This window comes from Oncorhynchus keta, chromosome 1 (genome assembly GCF_023373465.1).
Source record: "Oncorhynchus keta strain PuntledgeMale-10-30-2019 chromosome 1, Oket_V2, whole genome shotgun sequence".
NCBI lineage: Eukaryota > Metazoa > Chordata > Actinopteri > Salmoniformes > Salmonidae > Oncorhynchus > Oncorhynchus keta.
In genome coordinates, this window is record NC_068421.1 from 34724046 (window position 1) to 34743310 (window position 19265).

The window sequence follows — 19265 nt, forward strand, 5'->3', positions numbered from 1 at the left end:
CAACGATAAACACCTGCCTCTGATTGAGAACCACTTCAGACAGCCATAGACTAACCTAGAACACCCCACTAAGCTACAATCCCACTATCTACACACCACATACAAAAACCCATGTCACACCCTGGCCTGACCAAATACATGAAGAAAAACACAAAATACTACGACCAGGGCGTGACAATTAACATACAACTTTATCCCTTCCCTTTTCCACACACCATACCCCATAACGACAAAGCAAAAACAGGTTCTTAGACATTTTTGCAAATGCATTAAAAATAGAAACCAGAAATACATTATTTACATAAGTATTCAGACCCTTTGCTATGAGACTCGAAATTGAACTCAGGTGCATCCTGTTAACATGGATCATCCTTGAGATGTTTCTACAACTTGATTGGAGTTCACCTGTGGTAAATTCAATTGATTGGACATGATTTGGAAAGGCACACACCTGTCTATATATGGTCCCACAGTTGACAGTGCATGTCACAGCAAAGACCAAGCCAGGAGGTTGAAAGAATTGTCTGTACAGCTCCGAGACAGGATTGTGCCGAGGCAAAGATCTGGGGAAGGATACCAAAAAATGTCTGCAGCATTGAAGATCCCCAAGAACCCAGAGCCCTCCATCATTCTTAAATTGAAGAAGTTCGGAACCACCAAGACTCTTCCTAGAGCTGGCTGCCCAGCCAAACTGAGCAAACTGACCAAGCTCCAGACTCTGACAGAGCTCCAGACTTCCTCTGTGGAGATGGGAGAACCTTCCAGAAGGACAACCATCTCTGCAGCACTCCACCAATCAGGCCTTTATGGTTGAGTGGCCAGACGGAAGCCACTCCTCAGTAAAAGGCACATGACAGCCCGTTTGGATGCCAAAAGGTATCTAAAGGACTCTCAGACCATGATAAACAAGATTCTCTGGTCTGACAAAACCAAGATTTAACTATTTGGCCTGAATGCCAAGTGTCACATGTGGAGGAAACCAGGCACCATCCCTACGGTGGAGCATTATGGTGGCAGCATCATGCTGTGGGGATGTTTTTCAGAGGCAGGGACTGGGAGACTAGTCAGGATCAAGAAAAAGATGAAGGGAGCAAAGTAAATAGAGATCCTTGATGAAAACCTGCTCCAGAGCGTGCAGAACCTCAGACTGGAGCGAAGGTTCACCTTCCAACAGGACAATGAGCACACAGCCAAGACAATGCAAAAGTGGCTTCGGGACAAGTCTCTGAATGTCCTTGAGTGGCCCAGCCAGACCCCGGACTTGAACCTGATCGAACATGTCTGGAGAGACCTGAAAATAGCTGTGCAGCGACGTTCCCCATCCAACCTGACATAGCTTGAGAGGATCTGCAGAGAAGACTGGGATAAACTCCCCAAATACAGGTGTGCCAAGCTTGTGCTTTTTCATTATGGGGTATTGTGTGTAGATTGAAAATAAAACAATTGTAATCCATTTTAGAATGAGGCTGTAACTTAACAAAATGTGTAAAAAGTCAAGGGGTCTGAATACTTTCCGAATGCACTGTAGACTGCCATGTGAGGCCAAATGGAGTTAATACTCTGATAATTGAGTCTGTGACCTTTCTGTTCATAGAGCACGCCACTGGATCTGTTTGAGAGCGGCAAGGGGCTGAAGGTCCAGGCAGAGCGCCCCCATCTGGTCAGTCTGGGCAGTGGCCGTCTCAGTACGGCCATCACACTGCTGCCCCTTCCTGAAGGTGAGCTAATATTTCTTCTATCCAAATGTCAATAGTGAAATGTAAAAGAATTGAGTTACTCTGAGGCGTGAGCATTTGGTTGGTTCTTACACTTCTTTTGATTTTTCATGTGTGCTTTTGAATAGTGGGGATTTGCGTGCACACACTCAATGGAGCGCATAATACAGGAACATGCATATGCTCACAGCCCCAGGAGCGTAAAACTGACAGTGGCATGTCCCTCACCCTGCAGTGTTCACTTCAGTACCACTATAACCTCTATTGGCTATACACACACACCCAGACACACCCAGACACACCCAGACACACCCAGACACACCCAGACACACCCAGACACTCACACACCCAGACACACACACACACACACACACACACACACACCTCAGTCCCAGCAGGATTAAATAGGCTGTGCTCTGACCCTGTTGTCACCTCAATTTCGGAACCATGTGACAGCAGGGGGAGGGGGCAGCACTCTGAAAGCCCCCACCATAACCCATCAGTGAAATTGCCCGAAGGCAGAACAGGTTGATTCGTCCCCCCAAATAATTTATTTAAAAAAATGGACCCCCTCCCGACATCATGCGTCATAAGCAATGGCAAAATGCGTAGAATTGCAGGAAATGTTCTTTAATTGTCGACTTTGAGCTTGAAAAACTGTCCAATTCTTTCTCAATTTTCAAACAGAAATGGGGTGTGCCCTTGGAGGTTTATCGATATGTCATTCTGGTCATGCACACCGCAACCGATGTAGCTTGGTCGTTAGCTAAGCTAGCCACTTGTACGTAGCCAGTAACTTCTCCAGTATGTATTGAGGTAATTTCACAGGATTTGTTTTTGGATGGAATAAGTAGAGACCACTAAGAAATGACACTTCTGTAGCTAAATATCTTATTCACTCATTATAAAAAATGTTTTAGCATTAAATTACCTGATATGATGGTGCATTGATCATACCAGGTGAATACATAAATGTCATAAATAAACATTTGAAATAAAACCGTTATTTTTGCATTTATGCCCAAAGTCAACCTTTAATGTAACTGTCCAGTGTTTCCAGATTTCTGTGAAATATTACCAATAATTAAGTTAAATAGTTTTCATTCCTTTCACCAGTTGTCCAGCAAAATGGTAATTAATGATGCTAAACAGCAACTTTCTGTGTTGGAATGGTGCAAGCATTTTTTAAATAGTCTGTTTGAGTTACAAGTTTGAGGTGGGTTTTTTTAAAGTGTTTTTCTCTCCAATGTATGCTTTGGACACAAATACGAGTATGGGATGAGTCAACCACATTATTTGGGTATGAGTTAACAGAAAATTCACTTTTAAAAGTGAGATTTTCGCTGGCCAGATGCGGCTACCCAGTATACACAGGGTCCATTGTAGGTTCTGTCAGATCCATAGTTACGAATTACTATGTGGCTATGTTTGCATCAACTATGGGTAGCTACCGCAAGAGTTTGAACTTCTGTTAACATTACGACGATGGAAGTAGCTAGCTAGCTAGGACACCGGTACACAATGTCCTTCGCCCCCATCTCGGAAGTGGTTCATTACTTTGGGTAGCATGATCACGGGCTACCCAATTAGCACAGGGTCCATTGTTAGCAAGGACATAATGTCGTAACGTTAACAGAAGTCCATACCCTCACGGTAGCTACCCATATTTGATGCTAATGTAGCCATCTTGAGCAACGTACAGTAGCTATCAAAACAATGTCATTCATCACTATGGGACTGACGGAACCTTGCTAACAATGGACCTGGTGCATATTGGGTAGCCACACAGTTAATTTAAAACAGCAGCCTTTTCTCTCAGCCTCATGGCAAAATATGTAGAATTGCAGGAAAATAGCTTTAAAACTGCAACATTTTCTCTCAGACGCATTACAAAATGGCAAAATGGGTTGAAATGCAGGTTAGCTGTCCCCCCCTTCAAAGATTGGGGGGAGGCCTTCCAGTTATCCTTCCACTTATACTGTGTATACCGTGGACCCTGTGTCTACTATTCGTCCCCCCAATATCTACACCACAATTTGGCCCTGACCTCAACCCCCACCACCATCCCTCCCTAACACCCCTTTAGTACCCCCACCCCACCTCCTGCAATGTCCACCACTGCTACCCATTCATCTGGGGAATTCCTTTCTCCAAGCCCCTCTCGGTTTGTCTGGAGTTCTGCGGGGAGTTGGGTATGGAATGCAATGAAAAGGCTGCATCCCAAATGACAACAGATACCCTATATAATGGCAGCTTATTCCCTATGGGCCTTGGTCAAAAGTAATGCACGTTATAGGGATTAAGGTGCTATTTGGGAGGAAGCCTTGGTCCAGGGGGGAGAGAGGATGAGAATGCGTATTGCACTGTGATGTGACATTCCACTGGGTTTTCTCCTCTTATCTGGAGCCCCAGTAGAGATGAGGCTGGACAGGGTCAGTGTTGGGCGGAAGGAGGGGTTTGTGGAGGGTTGAATGTGATTTAGCAACAAAGCATTTCTATTTTGCATGTCTGCCTAGTTTAATGAATGACTGCTGGATATGACATTGACTCTCGCCATGATTACAAAGACTTGTACAACGGATTAAACCAGAATGAAACAAGATTACGCAATCATTCACTTATTTTCAGGGTTTCACTTCTCTTCCAAGTTGTTCTGTCACTTAATTAATAGTTAACTTTGTCATTATACAGTAACAACATGGACGTTGAACACAATAAGTAAAACACTGTAGTTGAGGTTCAATTTACAGCCACAAACAACCACAGTCAACATACAGCCACATTCTTCTCTTGGCAACATAGTTTGATGAGACTGCTTCTATGAACATTGAGGGATCATTCTAGCCTGGCAGTAATATTTTAGTACTTCTTTAGCCGACTCCGTTTATTGTATGAACAGATCAGGCTACCACCAGGCTAGAATCTCTCAGTTACAGTGTCCAAAGTTCTCATACTCTTCTGGGTGTTGCTCCTGAAGGCAGGACCACGTTGGGCCATGGGGCGATGGACATCAGCATCCAGGGCCCAGGAGTTGCCGCCCAGCACTGCTACATAGAGAACCGGGCAGGGATCATCACTCTCCACCCCTGTGGGAACCAGTGTGCCACAGACGGGCTTCCTGTCACCAAACCGGTCCGCCTGTCACAAGGTATGGCTCCTTACAAACAAACTGACTCGTTGAAATAAACCTCAATGGCAAGGAGTATTTGTTGACTATATATATACTTTATATACAGTACCAGTCAAACATTGGGACACCCTTACTCATTTAAGGGTTTTTCTTTATTTGTACTATTTTCTACATTGTAGAATAATAGTGAAGACATCAAACAATGAAATAATGCGTATAAAAAAATAGGAGGAAGGGAAACTGGGCAAAATGCCAAGAATAGGAAGGCAATCTATTCCATAGTACACTAGAACACAGTAACCATGGACAACAACCGTCTAAACATAGCTGAGGGCAATGGAGCAAAATGTCCGCTAGAGGACAATAAATAGACCTATCACAACCCTACAGGAAAGGTAAGAAATCCATATCTTCATTTAAACCAGGGTACTTAGTGGGCTGCAGTTTGTAAATCCATATCTTCATTTAAACCAGGGTATTTAGTGGCCTGAAGTTTGTAAATCCAAGAACTTTCCCTCTGGTTTAGCTGTTCAAGACGGTCTTCATTACTTACCCGTATGGCGTACTTGTGTTCCGCTAAACGGTCTTGAAGGCGTCTCTTTGTTCGTCCAATGTAGAACACCTTGTACTGTGGACATTCCAATCTGTAGATGACATGAGTGGTTTTGCATTTAATGAAATGCTTGACCTGATACTCCATTTTAGAAGCTGTGTCAACTAAATGTTTTTTTTTTCTGTACAATATTTCTTCAATGGTTGCATTTAAAAGAGCCCCTGGGTTTGTGGTCTAGCCAAGTTTTTTGAGAGTCACCAGGAAGATAGTTGTGGACTAATTTGTCATTTAGTGTAGGACATCTATTAAAGCTTATGACTGGTGGCTCTGGGAAGACTTGGCGTAGTAGAGTATCACTTTGGATGATTCCCCAATTGTTTTTAATTATTATTTGAATGTTATCTGCTGTATTTTATAACAAAGTACACTCTCTCTGATGTATCACGAGTCTCTGATGTATCACGAGTCACTCCCCTGTTCTCTCTGTCAAGTCAAAATAACGCATATGGAATCATGTAGTAACCAAAAAAGTGTTAAACAAATCAAAATGTATTTTATATTTGAGGTTCTTCAAAGTGGCCACCCTTTGCATTGATGACAGCTTTGCACACTCTTGGCATTCTCTCAACCAGCTTCACCTGGAATGCTTTTCCAACAGTCCTGAAGGAGTTCCCACATATGCTGAGCACTTGTTCACTTCTTTTCACTCACTCTGCGGTCCAACTCATCCCAAACCATCTCAATTGGGTTGATGTCAGGTGATTGTTGAGACCAGGTCATCTAATGCAGCACTCCATCACTCTCCTTCTTGGTCAAATAACCCTAACACAGTCTGAAGATGTTTTGGGTCATTGTCCTGTTGAAAAACAAATGATAGTCCCACTAACTAAGCGCAAACCAGATGGGATGGCGTATCGCTGCAGAATGCTGTGGTAGCCATGCTGGTTAAGTGTGCCTTGAATTCTAAATAAATCACGACAGTGTCACCAGCAAAGCACCCCCACATCATCACAATTCCTCCTCCAATCTCAAATTTGGACTCATCAGAACAAAGGACAGATTTCCACTGGTCTAATGTCGATTGCTCATGTTTCTTGGCCTAAGCAAGTCTCTACTTATTATTGGGGTTCGTTAGTAGTGGTTCCTTTGCAGCAATTTGACCATGAAGGCCTGATTTACGCAGTCTCCTCTGAACAGTTGATGTTGAGATTCTTGACTTGCCTCGTTAAATAAAATAACATTCCATATGTGTTATTTCCTAGTTTTGATGTCTTCACTATTATTCCACAATGTGGAAAATAGTAAAAATAAAGAAAAACCCTATAATGAGTAGGTGTGTGTCAACTTTTGACTGGTACCTTATATGTATATACATGGACGGATGGTGCTGGGCTCACAATTGGCCCAGCATCGTTAGGGTTTGGCCTGGGTAGGCCGTCAATGTAAATAAGAATTTGTAACTTGCCTCGTGAAATAAAGGTTAAATAACAAAAATATTGTTCCATTGGGAGGAAACCTCCTGATTTTCAATACATCACAATCTCTCACCAGGATTTCTGAATTTATGCTGAAGGAACAGGCCCTCCCCTCCCAGGGCCTTCCTCTCTGACATTAGTCACAGTACTTACATTATCTCAGCAGCTTCTTGGCTCCATAGAATCACTACAATTTGGTAGTCATAAACTAACTCATTCAATTTTTAGATAGTAACAAGAGAGCTAACAGTTGGAGGCTGGTGTCCCCCAACCTGGATTGTCTTGTAAATCCAAGCGGGGATATGGCTATTTTTATTCCACACCTCTTACTCCAACAGATCCCCTTCTACCCCTGGGGGTGAAAGGTGAAATAATGATTTGAGGGAATAATTTTATTTCTATACTATATCTATATATATATACAGTGGGACAAAAGTATTTAGTCAGCCACCAATTGTGCAAGTTCTCCCACTTAAAAAGATGAGAGGCCTGTAAGTTTCATCATAGTTACACTTCAACTATGACAGACAAAATGAGAAGAAAAAAATCCAGAAAATCACATTGTAGGATTTTTAATGAATTTATTTGCAAATTATGGTGGAAAATATGTATTTGGTCACCAACAAACAAGCAAGATTTCTGGCTCTCACAGACCTGTAACTTCTTCTTTAAGAGGCTCCTCTGTCCTCCATTCGTTATCTGTGTTAATGGCACCTGTTTGAACTTGTTATCAGTATAAAAGACACCTGTCCACAACCTCAAACAGTCACACTCCAAACTCCACTATGGCAAAGAGCGGTCAAAGGACACCAGAAACAAAATTGTAGACCTGCACCAGGCTGGGAAGACTGAATCTGCAGTAGGTAAGCAGCTTGGTTTGAAGAAATCAACTGTGGGAGCAATTATTAGGAAATGGAAGACATACAAGACCACTGATAATCTCCCTCGATCTGGGGCTCCACGCAAGATCTTACCCCGTGGGGTCAAAAATGATCACAAGAAAAAAAATCCCAGAACCAGTGCAGTGGGGGGACCTAGTGAATGACCAGCAGAGAGCTGGGACCAAAGTAACAAAGCCTACCATCAGTAACACACTACGCCGCCAAGGACTCAGATCCCGCAGTGCCAGACGTGTCCCCCTGCTTAAGCCAGTACATGTCCAGGCCCGTCTGAAGTTTGCTAGAGAGCATTTGGATGATCCAGAAGAAGATTGGGAGAATGTCATATGGTCAGATGAAACCAAAATATAACTTTTTGGTAAAAACTCAACTCGTCGTGTTTTGAGGACAAAGAATGCTGAGTTGCATCCAAAGAACACCATGCCTACTGTGAAGCATGGGGGTGGAAACATCATGCTTTGGGGCTGTTTTTCTGCAAAGGGACCAGGACGACTGATCCGTGTAAAGGAAAGAATGAATGGAGCCATGTATCGTGAGATTTTGAGTGAAAACCTCCCTCCATCAGCAATGGCATTGAAGATGAAACGTGCCTGGGTCTTTCAGCATGACAATGATCCCAAACACACCGCCGGGCAACGACGGAGTGGCTTCGTAAGAAGCATTTCAAGGTCCTGGAGTGGCCTAGCCAGTCTCCAGATATCAACCCCATAGAAAATCTTTGGAGGGAGTTGAAAGTCTGTGTTTCCCTGCAACAGCCCCAAAACATCACTGCTCTAGAGGAGATCGAACAAAGGGTATATAACAAAGTATTGAGAAACTTTCGTTATTGACCAAATACTTATTTTCCACCATAATTTGCAAATGAATTCATTAAAAATCCTGGATTTTCTTTTCTATTTTTGTCTGTCATAGTTGAAGTGTACCTATGATGAAAATTACAGGCCTCTCATCTTTTTAAGTGGGAGAACTTGCACAATTGGTGGCTGACTAAATACTTTTTTGAGGAATAATGGTTTGAGGCTGTTTTTCATGGTTCGGGTTAGGCCCCTTAATTCCTGGGAAGGGAAATCTTAACACTACAACATACAATGACATTCTAGACTATTCTGTGCTTCCAACTTTGTTGGAAGGCCCTTTCCTGTTTCAGCATGACAATTCCCCCATGCACAAAGCAGAGGTCCATATAGAAAGGGTTTGTCGAGATCTGTGTGGAAGAACTTGTCTGGCCTGCACAGAGACCTGACTTCAACCGAACACCTTTGGGATGAATTGGAATGCCGACTGCGAGCCAGGCCTAATCGCCCAGCATTAGTGCCCGACCTCCCTAGTGCTCTTGTGGCTGAATGGAAGCAAGTCCCAACAGCTCTGTTCCAACATCAGGTGTCCACATAATTTTGGCCATATAGTGTATCATAAACAGAAAGTCATGCCATGACTAACCTGGTAGACAGTCAGACAGACTTAGAGGATACACAACTACTATTGGAGGAAATGGGTGAGGTTGATTCAGACGAGACAGATTTGGGATTGCACAAAGGAGCTCTGACTCAGGGTTACTGCCCCCCCCCCCCCTACACTACACCAACCCCTTTTCTCTTTCTCTCTGGTGTGGCTATTAGTTGGAGCCTGTCGGAGACAGCTGCGGTTTCAACACCAACCATCTCTCTCCCGCTGCCAGGAGTCACGTTGAAACAATCATGCGCGTGTAGCCTACTGTGATAGTTAGTGACTGACTGTGAAATCGGGCAATACACGAGGCTGCGTTGGAAGGAACGATAGACAACAACGAATTGTAACGCAAAATATTTAACTGAAATGGATTGCATCCCTACGCGTTGAATGAACACATGTTTCTGCTGGCTCCACTAGAAGGCAGGTGGAGAGCGCTCTTTGTGAAAACATAACGTAAAACTATATGAGTAGCCTGTGGAAGAATACTGATAAATATTATCATAACCAAAAGAATCGTCAAGACAAGCACGCATTAAAGCTTTCTGTTCTTCAACAATCATTTGCCGTTCAGGAAAAACACGTGGCTCGTTTTAAAGGAGCAGCTGCGATGTTAACAGCGGAGGGCAAGAGGACTTTCATTTGGATTTAAAGTAAGCTTTTCTTCAGAATTAAAGATAATGTGTATGCTGTAGAGTGTTTCAACTGTGTGTTGTATCTACATTTTTTTGCAATTGCTTAAACATCAATTAAGGCCCACAAACCGAAAACGAGTCGCTTGATTCGCTATAGTAGATGGGTGACGTTATACAGCAGGTATGACATTGTAACATCCAAATTATACATTTGACCCTAATCTCGAATCATGCATATATGATACAAAGTATTCTCAATAACGTATATTGTAAAAAAAATATGATGTACCTGAACCATTGCACCAGTAAAATAACATTGATATTTTGTATTAATATTGAGTAATGGCAATACATCACGCTGGTTCCGCACAAAATATGTGATTTTGTTTTGTTTGGAAAAAAAATATATATATATCTTTGAAGATGACTTATCTCATATTTCTGCAATAGTATTGTTTATTCCACTGAACTTCCTCATCCACCTGAGTTCAATTTGCAGACATAAAAACATACAAGGGGGAAATCACTAGCCAAATCCCCGACTATGACACTACAGTGATCCCTTTTCATTTTGTCATGGTCACTGGATGCCTGTTTATGGGATACATTTCTATTCCTGGTCGATGTGACCTAAGCATGCTGTTAACCCTGTGTAGAATCTAGATGCGGTCTATTCTCATATTAGCAAGCCCACTCAACTCCCCCGTCCAACATTCTGTCATTTCTGACACATTGCATTGACCCTCATTGTATGCATAGGAAGTAAAGAGACATGAGGTGCACCCCCTCTGCAAACAAGCATCAGGCTGTCATACAGTTCCCTCCTTTTTTTTCAGCTTGGTGAGCCCCATATCCTCCTGCTCATGCTTGGTGGGACCTGGACTCCTCTGTTTGTGAGGCCATGTCCACAGAGCATGGATAGAGAAGTAACCCATAGCCATCTGTTTCACTGACATGACCAGCAGGACTATTTATTGTCTTATGATGTTCCGGCAAAAGGAGGTGAGGGTTAGAGTGCGTTCAGTGCACATCTGTTACTAGACTCCCTCACACCTCATTGTGCCACTCACAGAAGGTGGCAGATAGTTTCAATATATTGTATCTGGGACAGATGTTATTGAATACATTTCTCAATTATGAAAGTATATGAAGAGGAAGAAGCTTATCGGTGGTATCAAATTCCACATGATATACTGTAGATGGTTGACTGTTACTTATTTTAGCACCAAATGAACAGCAGTGTGTCTTACCAAAATACTGACACCATCATTCAATTTATTATTCACAAGCTTAAAATGTACTTTCTCATCGGGTATTGCTGTATAGGTTACCTTTAAAAAGTAGGCTGACATCCTAATTCTGACATCCAACTCAGTTATGTTGGTGAAAATAGAATGGACATATGAGAACGTGTTCTTCTCAGATGAACTTCCACTGCTTTCCTGTGATTCTCCTATCTATCTTTTGGTATTGTGTGGCTGCACTTTATGTCCTCTGCATTGGCTAAAGCAATGAGTGATTAACTGGTGAGCTTGAAAGTGTCTGGCCTTTCCTTAAGCAGTAAAACACAACAATGCCATGGCAACTGTCTTGCTTACTTTTTTGGCATCCCTTTTTCCAGGATGTCCTCTGCTTTAGAGATGTCTGACACTCTAGGTCAAAGGGAGTCTTTCTTTGTTGAAGCCAACTGAAACATCTCAACTGATCGCTATTTATCATTCATGCCCTCACATTATCAGAATAATCAGAAGTATTTGCTATCAGCCAAGTTTCCTATATCTTATTTCAGTGGTCCCAATGGCTCACTTTCCAAGGCTTAATAATGAAGATATTTTTGGCAAGCTATACTACATTAAAATGATATGAAAATGCTTTCATATTGTTGCTTGACAAGGTTCAAGCAAGGGTTTAACTCCAGGGAATGTGGTCTACATGTGACTCTACCGTGATATAAGACAATGTAGTACCCCTCAGGTATGCCAACCCAACCTTCTCCTATGGTTACTTTCATCTACCAGTTTTTCATGAAAGAATATCTCTTGAGGTGATGCTGTTGTCCTTGCAGATCAGGGTCTGTCATTTCCTGGAGATTTGAATCCCTGCCAGTGCCAAAATGTTTTCAGGGAATAATGGTCTGTGCTCGTTGGTGTCACTTCTAGTTGTGTCAAAGTGCCCTTGAAGTAAAGACATATCCACACCCATCTCAGACAACCTCATCTGTGCTTTTCGGTTTAGAATATTGAAAATATAGTCTTGTCAAATCACCCATTGACTTCTCTTAAGTCTTTGTTCTTGAGTAGGATACATGGTTCACTTTTTGGTTGTAATTGAATAACATGAATATGGTAACTTGCAGAGACAGCCCCATACGAGATAAGAAAGATATACATTGGAGCCATTCCCAAAGTGCACTCACTGTGATGAGAACCCAATGACTTCTGCCATTAATGTAGTGGTAAAGGAGAACTCTGCCTCGCGATGTTGAGAGAATCAATCTCGCTGATTAACTGTGAGGATCTTGGCTGCTCAGCCGCCAGTCCCGTTCTCTTCCAACAGCCCCAATTCATTATTTTCTGTGAAGTTTTTTTTCTCCATTTACCATTGAACCGTGTCCTCACCCAAATGACGTCATGAATTTTAATTATAAAAATGGCAACGTGTCATATTTTACTGTCAGGTCGCTTTAGCAAAGAACACTCTTGTGCTGTTTGGAGATCAGAGGTGAGTTTTTTTTTAAAGCTCAGCCTTCTGCTGAACAGAGTAATGAAATATTGCTCTTAAAGATTCTTGTCTCTGGTGAAAGGGTTCTACACTTCAAGTCTGAGGAGAGCTGAAAACATATGGACGGATTACATTTTTTATTATTTTTATTAATTGAACCTTTATTTAACTAGGCAAGTCACGACACTGGGCCAATTGTGCGCTGCCCTATGGGACTCCCAATCACGACTGGTTGTGATACAGCCTGGAATTGAACCAGAGTCTGTAGTGATGCCTCTAGCACTGAGATGTAGTGCTTTAGACTGCTGCGCCACTTGGGAGCATGAGAGGAGCTGGGACCAAAAATCTTCCCTGGCATTTCTAACACCATACCCAAACCGGACGCTTGCTGTTGCTAGATAATTTGTCCTGGGATATAAACGTTGAGTTGTTATTTTACCTGAAATGCACAAGGTCCTCTACTCAGACAATTAATCCACACATAAAATGGTCAACCGAATAGTTTCTAGTCATCTCTCCTCTTTCCCGGCTTTATCTTCTTTGGACTTTATATGGCAATTGGCATCTAACTTTCATAGGTGTATTACCACGACCGACTGACCTCAGTTCATCTTTCAATCACCCACGTGGGTATAACCAATGAGGAGATGGCACGTGGGTATCTGCATTTATAAACCAATGAGGAGATGGGAGAGGCAGGACTTGCACCGCTTTCAGTATGGAACTGAATGGAACTGACTTCTATTTTAGCGCTTGTCAATACAGATGCTCATTGGCACGTGTGAGCGGTGTGGGTGCAATGATTGAATGACATGTATGTGTACATTTATTTTGCAATGCTCACGCACGCGACGCAAGTGGTGTGGTCAGCATGTAACACCCCTGCCCATTATTTTTCTTGAGGCCCCCACACCGGGCCATTTTTCCTCTTGAGACCCCCACACCGGCCCATTTTTGAGCCAGCTAATGATAATTTTGCACAAAAAAAATGTTAGGCAGACTATCTGGTCTAAAAATGGACCAGCCCAACTGGCATTTGCCAGAAGTATGTCCAGTCTGCCCCTGGAGTGGAGATCCCTATAGGGGAACATGATCACCCAAGGATCTATTCTACAACCCTGTCACTGGTTTAGTGCACCCACTGCCTATACTCTGTCCTCTCCTATGATTAACCAAAGGTGATTGACTAGGGAATGTCCAATGGGAATGTGACCTCTACAATGTTATGGAAGTGCTCTAGTGGAGATCTCCACGGACCACCTAGGGAGTTGGGTTAGGTATCTCTGTGTTATGATTTGGTATAATTGTGGTCTGGTTAATAGTCAGTAGATTGACATTTGCTCAACAGCTCTGTCTCAGTAGAAATAAGCTGAGGAGGAGCCCCTGGACAGAGGCATGGTGGGACAGCATGAACAGGGCATGGAGGTGAAGGGAGGTGCTGCAGTGAGGAGCTCACAACCTGAGGGTTTTTACATAGGGGAGGCCTCTCACACTTCAGTGTTGTGATGCCAAAATATTCGCAACATCCACACAATCACATATCATATCAATAATTTATCCTAAGGTCTTAGTAGGTTGCTTATTACTTAGTGCCCTGAGTTTTCCCCGGTCTGGTCAAATGGTTTGGAAATACTCTGGGCCCTACTCTTAATACAGAGAAATTGTGAATAAAGAGATTAAGTTAAGTATGGAAGCCTCCAGTCTCCAGACACATGTTCACCTCCAGGTAAGTCTGATGACAAGATGCAAATGATTCAAGCTCAATGTGTTACCACCATCGATCAATCTTTATGTCTCTAAAGACGTTCTCCATTGATCTGTTCCTCTGTACTGCAAAAGATGACTGCTAGATTTATTGAATCCCAGCATAGTGATTGCCTGGGGATCTTGCTAATGGTATTGACTCACTCAATTACTATTTGTTGTGAAAGATGGTTAATTATGAAAACAAGGCAGGAGAATCACAGCATGCTATTTTATGTGTCCCGTATTCTGATTAGACCTGCGTGCTTAATCTAATTTATGACTCCAGTCAGGGAATTTCCCTGGGCTTAGGCAGTGGTAGGCCTGAGGGCCAGGCCCACCCACTGGGGAGCCAGGTCCACCAAATCAGATTGAGCAAATAAAAAGGTAATACACCTACAGCACCTGTCAAAGGTTTGGACACAACTACTCTTTCCAGGTTTTTTTTTATTTTCACTATTTTCTACATTGTAGAATAATAATGACGACATCAAAACTATGAAATGACACATATGGAGTCATGTAGTAGCCAAAAAAGTGTTAAACAAATCATAATGTATTTTATATGTTAGATTCTTCAAAGTAGCCACCCTTTGCCTTGATGACAGCTTTGCACACTCTTGGCATTCTCTCAACCAGCTTCATGAGGTAGTCACCTAGAATACATTTCAAATAGCAGGTGTGCCTTGTTAAAAGTTCATTTGTGGAATTTCTTTCCTTCTTAATGCGTTTGAGCCAATCAGTTGTGTTGTGACAAGGTAGGGGTGGTATACAGAAGATAGCCCTATTTGGTAAAAGACCAAGTCCATATTATGGCAAGAACAGCTCAAATAAGCAAAGAGAAATGACAGTCCATCATTACTTTAAGACATGAAGGTCAGTCAATCTGAATCATTTCAAGAACTTCAAGTGCAGCCGGAAAAAACGTCAAGCACTATGATGAAACTGGCTGTCATGTTGCGGAGGATAAGTTCTAGTTAACGGTACCTCAGATTGCAGCCCAAATAAATGCTTCACAGAGTTCAAGTATCCGACACACCTCCACATCAACTGTTCAGTGGAGACTGCGAGAATCAGGCCTTCATGGTCAAATTGATGCAAAGAAACCACTACTCAAGGACACCAAAAAGAAGAAGAGACTTGCTTGGGCCAAGCAACATGCGCAATGGATATTAGCCTGGTGGAAATCTGTCCTTTGGTCTGAGTCCAAATTTGAGATTTTTCAACCGCTGTGTCTTTGTAAGACGCAGAGTAGGTGAATGGATGATCTCCACGTGTGTGGTTCCCACCGTGAAGCATGGAGGTGTGATGGTGTTGCGGTGCTTTGCTGGTGACAATGTCTGATTTATTTAGAATTCGAGGCACACTTAACCAGCATGGCTACCACAGCATTCTGCAACAATACCATCCCATCTGGTTTGCGCTTAGTGGAACTATCATTTGTTTTTCAACAGGAAAAATGACCCAAAACACACCTCCAGGCTGTGTACGGGTTATTTGACAAAGAAGGAGGATGATGGAGTGCTGCAACAGATGACCTAGCCTCTACAATCACCCAACCTCAACCAAATTGATATGGTTTGGGATGAGTTGGACCGCAGAGTAAAGGAAAAACAGCTGACAAATGCTCAGCATATGTGGGAACTTCTTCAAGACTGTTGAAGCTGGTTGAGAGAATGCCAAGAGTGTGCAAAGCTGTCATCGAGGCAAAAGGCGGCTACTTTGAAGAATCTCAAATATACATTTGTTTAACACTTTCATAGTTTTGATTTCTTACTCTTATTCTACAATGTAGAAAATATTAAAAATAAAGAAAAACCCTTGAATGAGTAGGTGTGTCCAAATCTTTGATTGGTACTGGATATTTTACCTCTAATCTTTAAAAATGCTAAATCTCTCAGCCTCATGGCAAAATGTATAGAATAGCATGATAAGCTATAAAAGTGCACACATTCCTCTCTGCCCCATGGCAAAATTGCAGGAAATTAGCTTTAAAATAGCAACATTTTCTCTTAGCCTCATGGCAAAATCTGTGGAATAGAGATTAGCTATAAAACTATATTTTTTTCTCTTTTCCCGATGGCAAATTGTGTTAAATCTATAGACACATACTGTTGATTAGTGTTTCCCTATGCCAAGGGATCCATCAATATTATTAGGTCTGTAATGACTGAATTGATGAGTCTTAATTGACATTGATGTGGTTGACAGAAAATAACCCTGTCCTGTCACTGCAGGTGGCTACTGACTAGCCATTTATGCAGCTGTTGTATTGTAGGAAGATCTTCAGAATGTTGTTGTCTGTACACTAACTTACACTCAACAAATCATACGGTTATTTTGCGATATTTTCCTTGCATTGTTATGATCAACCACCAGTACATGACTAGATGTAATGGTTTTGCTCTCCTCCCTCTGAGGAAATTCAGAGATTAATTAATCTTATGAGTCATATTTCAAGGATCGCCCTAGCTAGCTATTCAACGGTTGTTAGTTGAGAGAGATTGGAAATTCTTGAACTTGTTATGTCCTTGACACACTTGATGCCTGTGCTTGTCCAGTGTGTTGTCTCACTCTGTTGTTCAGTCCTGGTTATAGGCTTATGAGCGCACACACACACACACACACACACTGCTGGAGCTTGGAAATTGTGTAAACGAGCAGCTATTTGTGTGGTTTGCTGCCTCATCCTGCCTGTCTGATCCCTGATGGCCTGTCGTGTCACTGCTCAGCTGTAGAGGCAGCAGGATGGGGTTAACCCTCACCGGAAGCCACAGACAGAGAGGCACTCGAGGTCCTTTGGTTGCCGAGATCTTTGGATCAGTCCCTAAGGGAGAAGGAAAAAGGGCAGAACAGATGCAAACAGTCAGTGAAGTTCAGCGTGTGATAAACAACAGGAGAACCAGTCTCCTTCTTCTAACATCAGCAACCAAGTATAACGCTTCTTCATCCACTGCCTGTATTCCAATAGAGCTGTATTGGGTAAAGTTAACAGGGCCATGTTAGCCTGACAGGATTTTTCTGCTGTGGGTGACCGATACAGTTCTGCATTCACAGTTCGTATCTGCATTCTGCACAGACTACATACTTTTAAAGAGTTTATTTTATTTTCCCCTATGGAACTTCATTTGTGGTGTCAGATACAACCACATACAAGTAATTGCAATCACACATAACTGCATTTTTCTTCCTCACTCTGCAATTTTTACATTTTTATATGACCCTGATGGTATGATGTGCAACATCTATGCTATTAATACTTTGGATCAAGTCTGTACAGCATGCGCGTGCTCTCTGAATAGCCAATGAGTTGTGAGGTAGAGTTGGCTTACAGTGTGTGAGGGCTGTAGCCCGGGGCTATGTCATTTGAAGGGTGGGTCTGACACTGGGCGTGATTGAGTTTTCCCTCCCTCAAATCGTGTTGATGCAGGTCAGCCATGCCTCTGTTCTCCTTGGCTCTGACTCAGGCCTGCCAAAACGCACAACCTCTGTCTCCTGAAGAAGAACAGAGAGCGTGTACAGACAGATTCAGCTGATGTGGTGCTCTCCTCTACAATCTTAAGTAATACTGTTATAAAATGTAATACGTCTCAGTACTACCCATCACATCACTTGTTTTTGTTTGCCTCCCCAGAGACATTAATTTCATATTTTTTTATCAAATGTGGACATAAACATCATATATAATAGAAAGGGCCTGCAACTTTTCAAATTTTCCCCATTAGTCAAACAATTAAAGCTAAGCTCAACTCTTTCGACATAAAAGAAAATGTATATGCTTCTTCGCTGCATTGGCGTCATCTCGTCTCCCTACACTGATGTGATAGTTACCACGGTAATTCAGCTGTGCCTGTGTCTGTGTCCTAATCACGTCCTGTCCAGTCAGAGCCTGTGAAGTAATCAACTGTTTTCCCCCACTGCCATGGAATAAAAAGGCATCTGGCTGCATTGTACACACTGTATGCATCCCAAGTGAAATCGTATTCCCTATATAGTGCACTACTTCTGAACAGGGCTCTATGGGCCCTGGTTAAAAGTAGTGCACTCTAAAGGGAATAGAGTGCATCTGGATCTCACCCAATGATGGTGCTCTGATTGAAAAGTTTCCATGAAAGCCTTTCTACCCCAGGTTCTCTGGTTGCTGATGACAGGTATCAGTTAACAGACCACCCTCTATTTATCTCAATCTAAAATCTATTTTCAGCTATTCACTGTATAATGGGACTATATTTGGACAGTACAGTAGCAATCCTTGCTTTCTCCTGATTGCTTTTAGTTAGTAGGATACAGGACTGAATTAGAATGTTTCAGATTGTTCAAACAAGGCTTTAAGTCGATCAGAATAGGCACTACAAGCACAGGGTCTTTTCCATAGAGATAAAACTAAATCTATGGTCTTCACTCACAAGGCAATGTGCAATGCTTACATAGAAGAGAGTTACAGGCTTTTTCATATCCTGTTGTTATGCAATGTCTATCAAACCCCTCACTACCTTATCAATCTGTCAGACCCCAGTGACTTGTAATAAGTGATGCTGAAAAGATCAAGTATATTTCCAGTAACATTGTCCAGACTTATATTGGATGTGTTTCACTCATATATTACAGAGGCAACATCAGTTGAAGCTAAAGCTGATGAACTGAAGATACAGATGACAGATATCAATGTGACAAGCCTGGCCTTGGGGAGTTAATGCAAGTCTTTAGGTCTCAGGCAAAGTTACTCATCATGCAAGCATTGTTCACTGAACCACCTCCCTTACAAATGCTGTTTTCTTTTACAGGCTGTATGCTGTGTTTTGGCCAGTCAGTATTTTTCCGCTTTAACCACCCAGAGGAGGCGTTCAGGATGAAGAGCATGATGCCAGGGGGAAGCAAGGGCTCCGGTGGGAACTACAGAATCCACTCAGGTAATATAGTACTGTCACAGGTAATATAGTACTGT

General features: G+C 42.4%; 1 protein-coding gene across 12 annotated transcripts in view; it reads left to right on the forward strand.

Moving 5' to 3' along the window:
• phldb1b (pleckstrin homology-like domain, family B, member 1b) overlaps nt 1-19265 on the forward strand; it is a 109086-nt gene that overhangs the window by 34069 nt on the left and 55752 nt on the right. For 10 of the 12 annotated variants that reach the window (XM_035766532.2, XM_052522875.1, XM_035766784.2 and 7 more), the window contains 3 exons: nt 1595-1718; nt 4693-4863; nt 19105-19230. In XM_035766532.2, coding sequence (XP_035622425.1) covers nt 1595-1718; nt 4693-4863; nt 19105-19230 — 421 coding nt within the window. Of the gene's footprint in view, nt 1-1594; nt 1719-4692; nt 4864-9382; nt 9875-10692; nt 10859-19104; nt 19231-19265 lie in introns of those variants that run through there. The other 2 variants (XM_035766974.2, XM_035767042.2) reach the window with 2 other exon arrangements.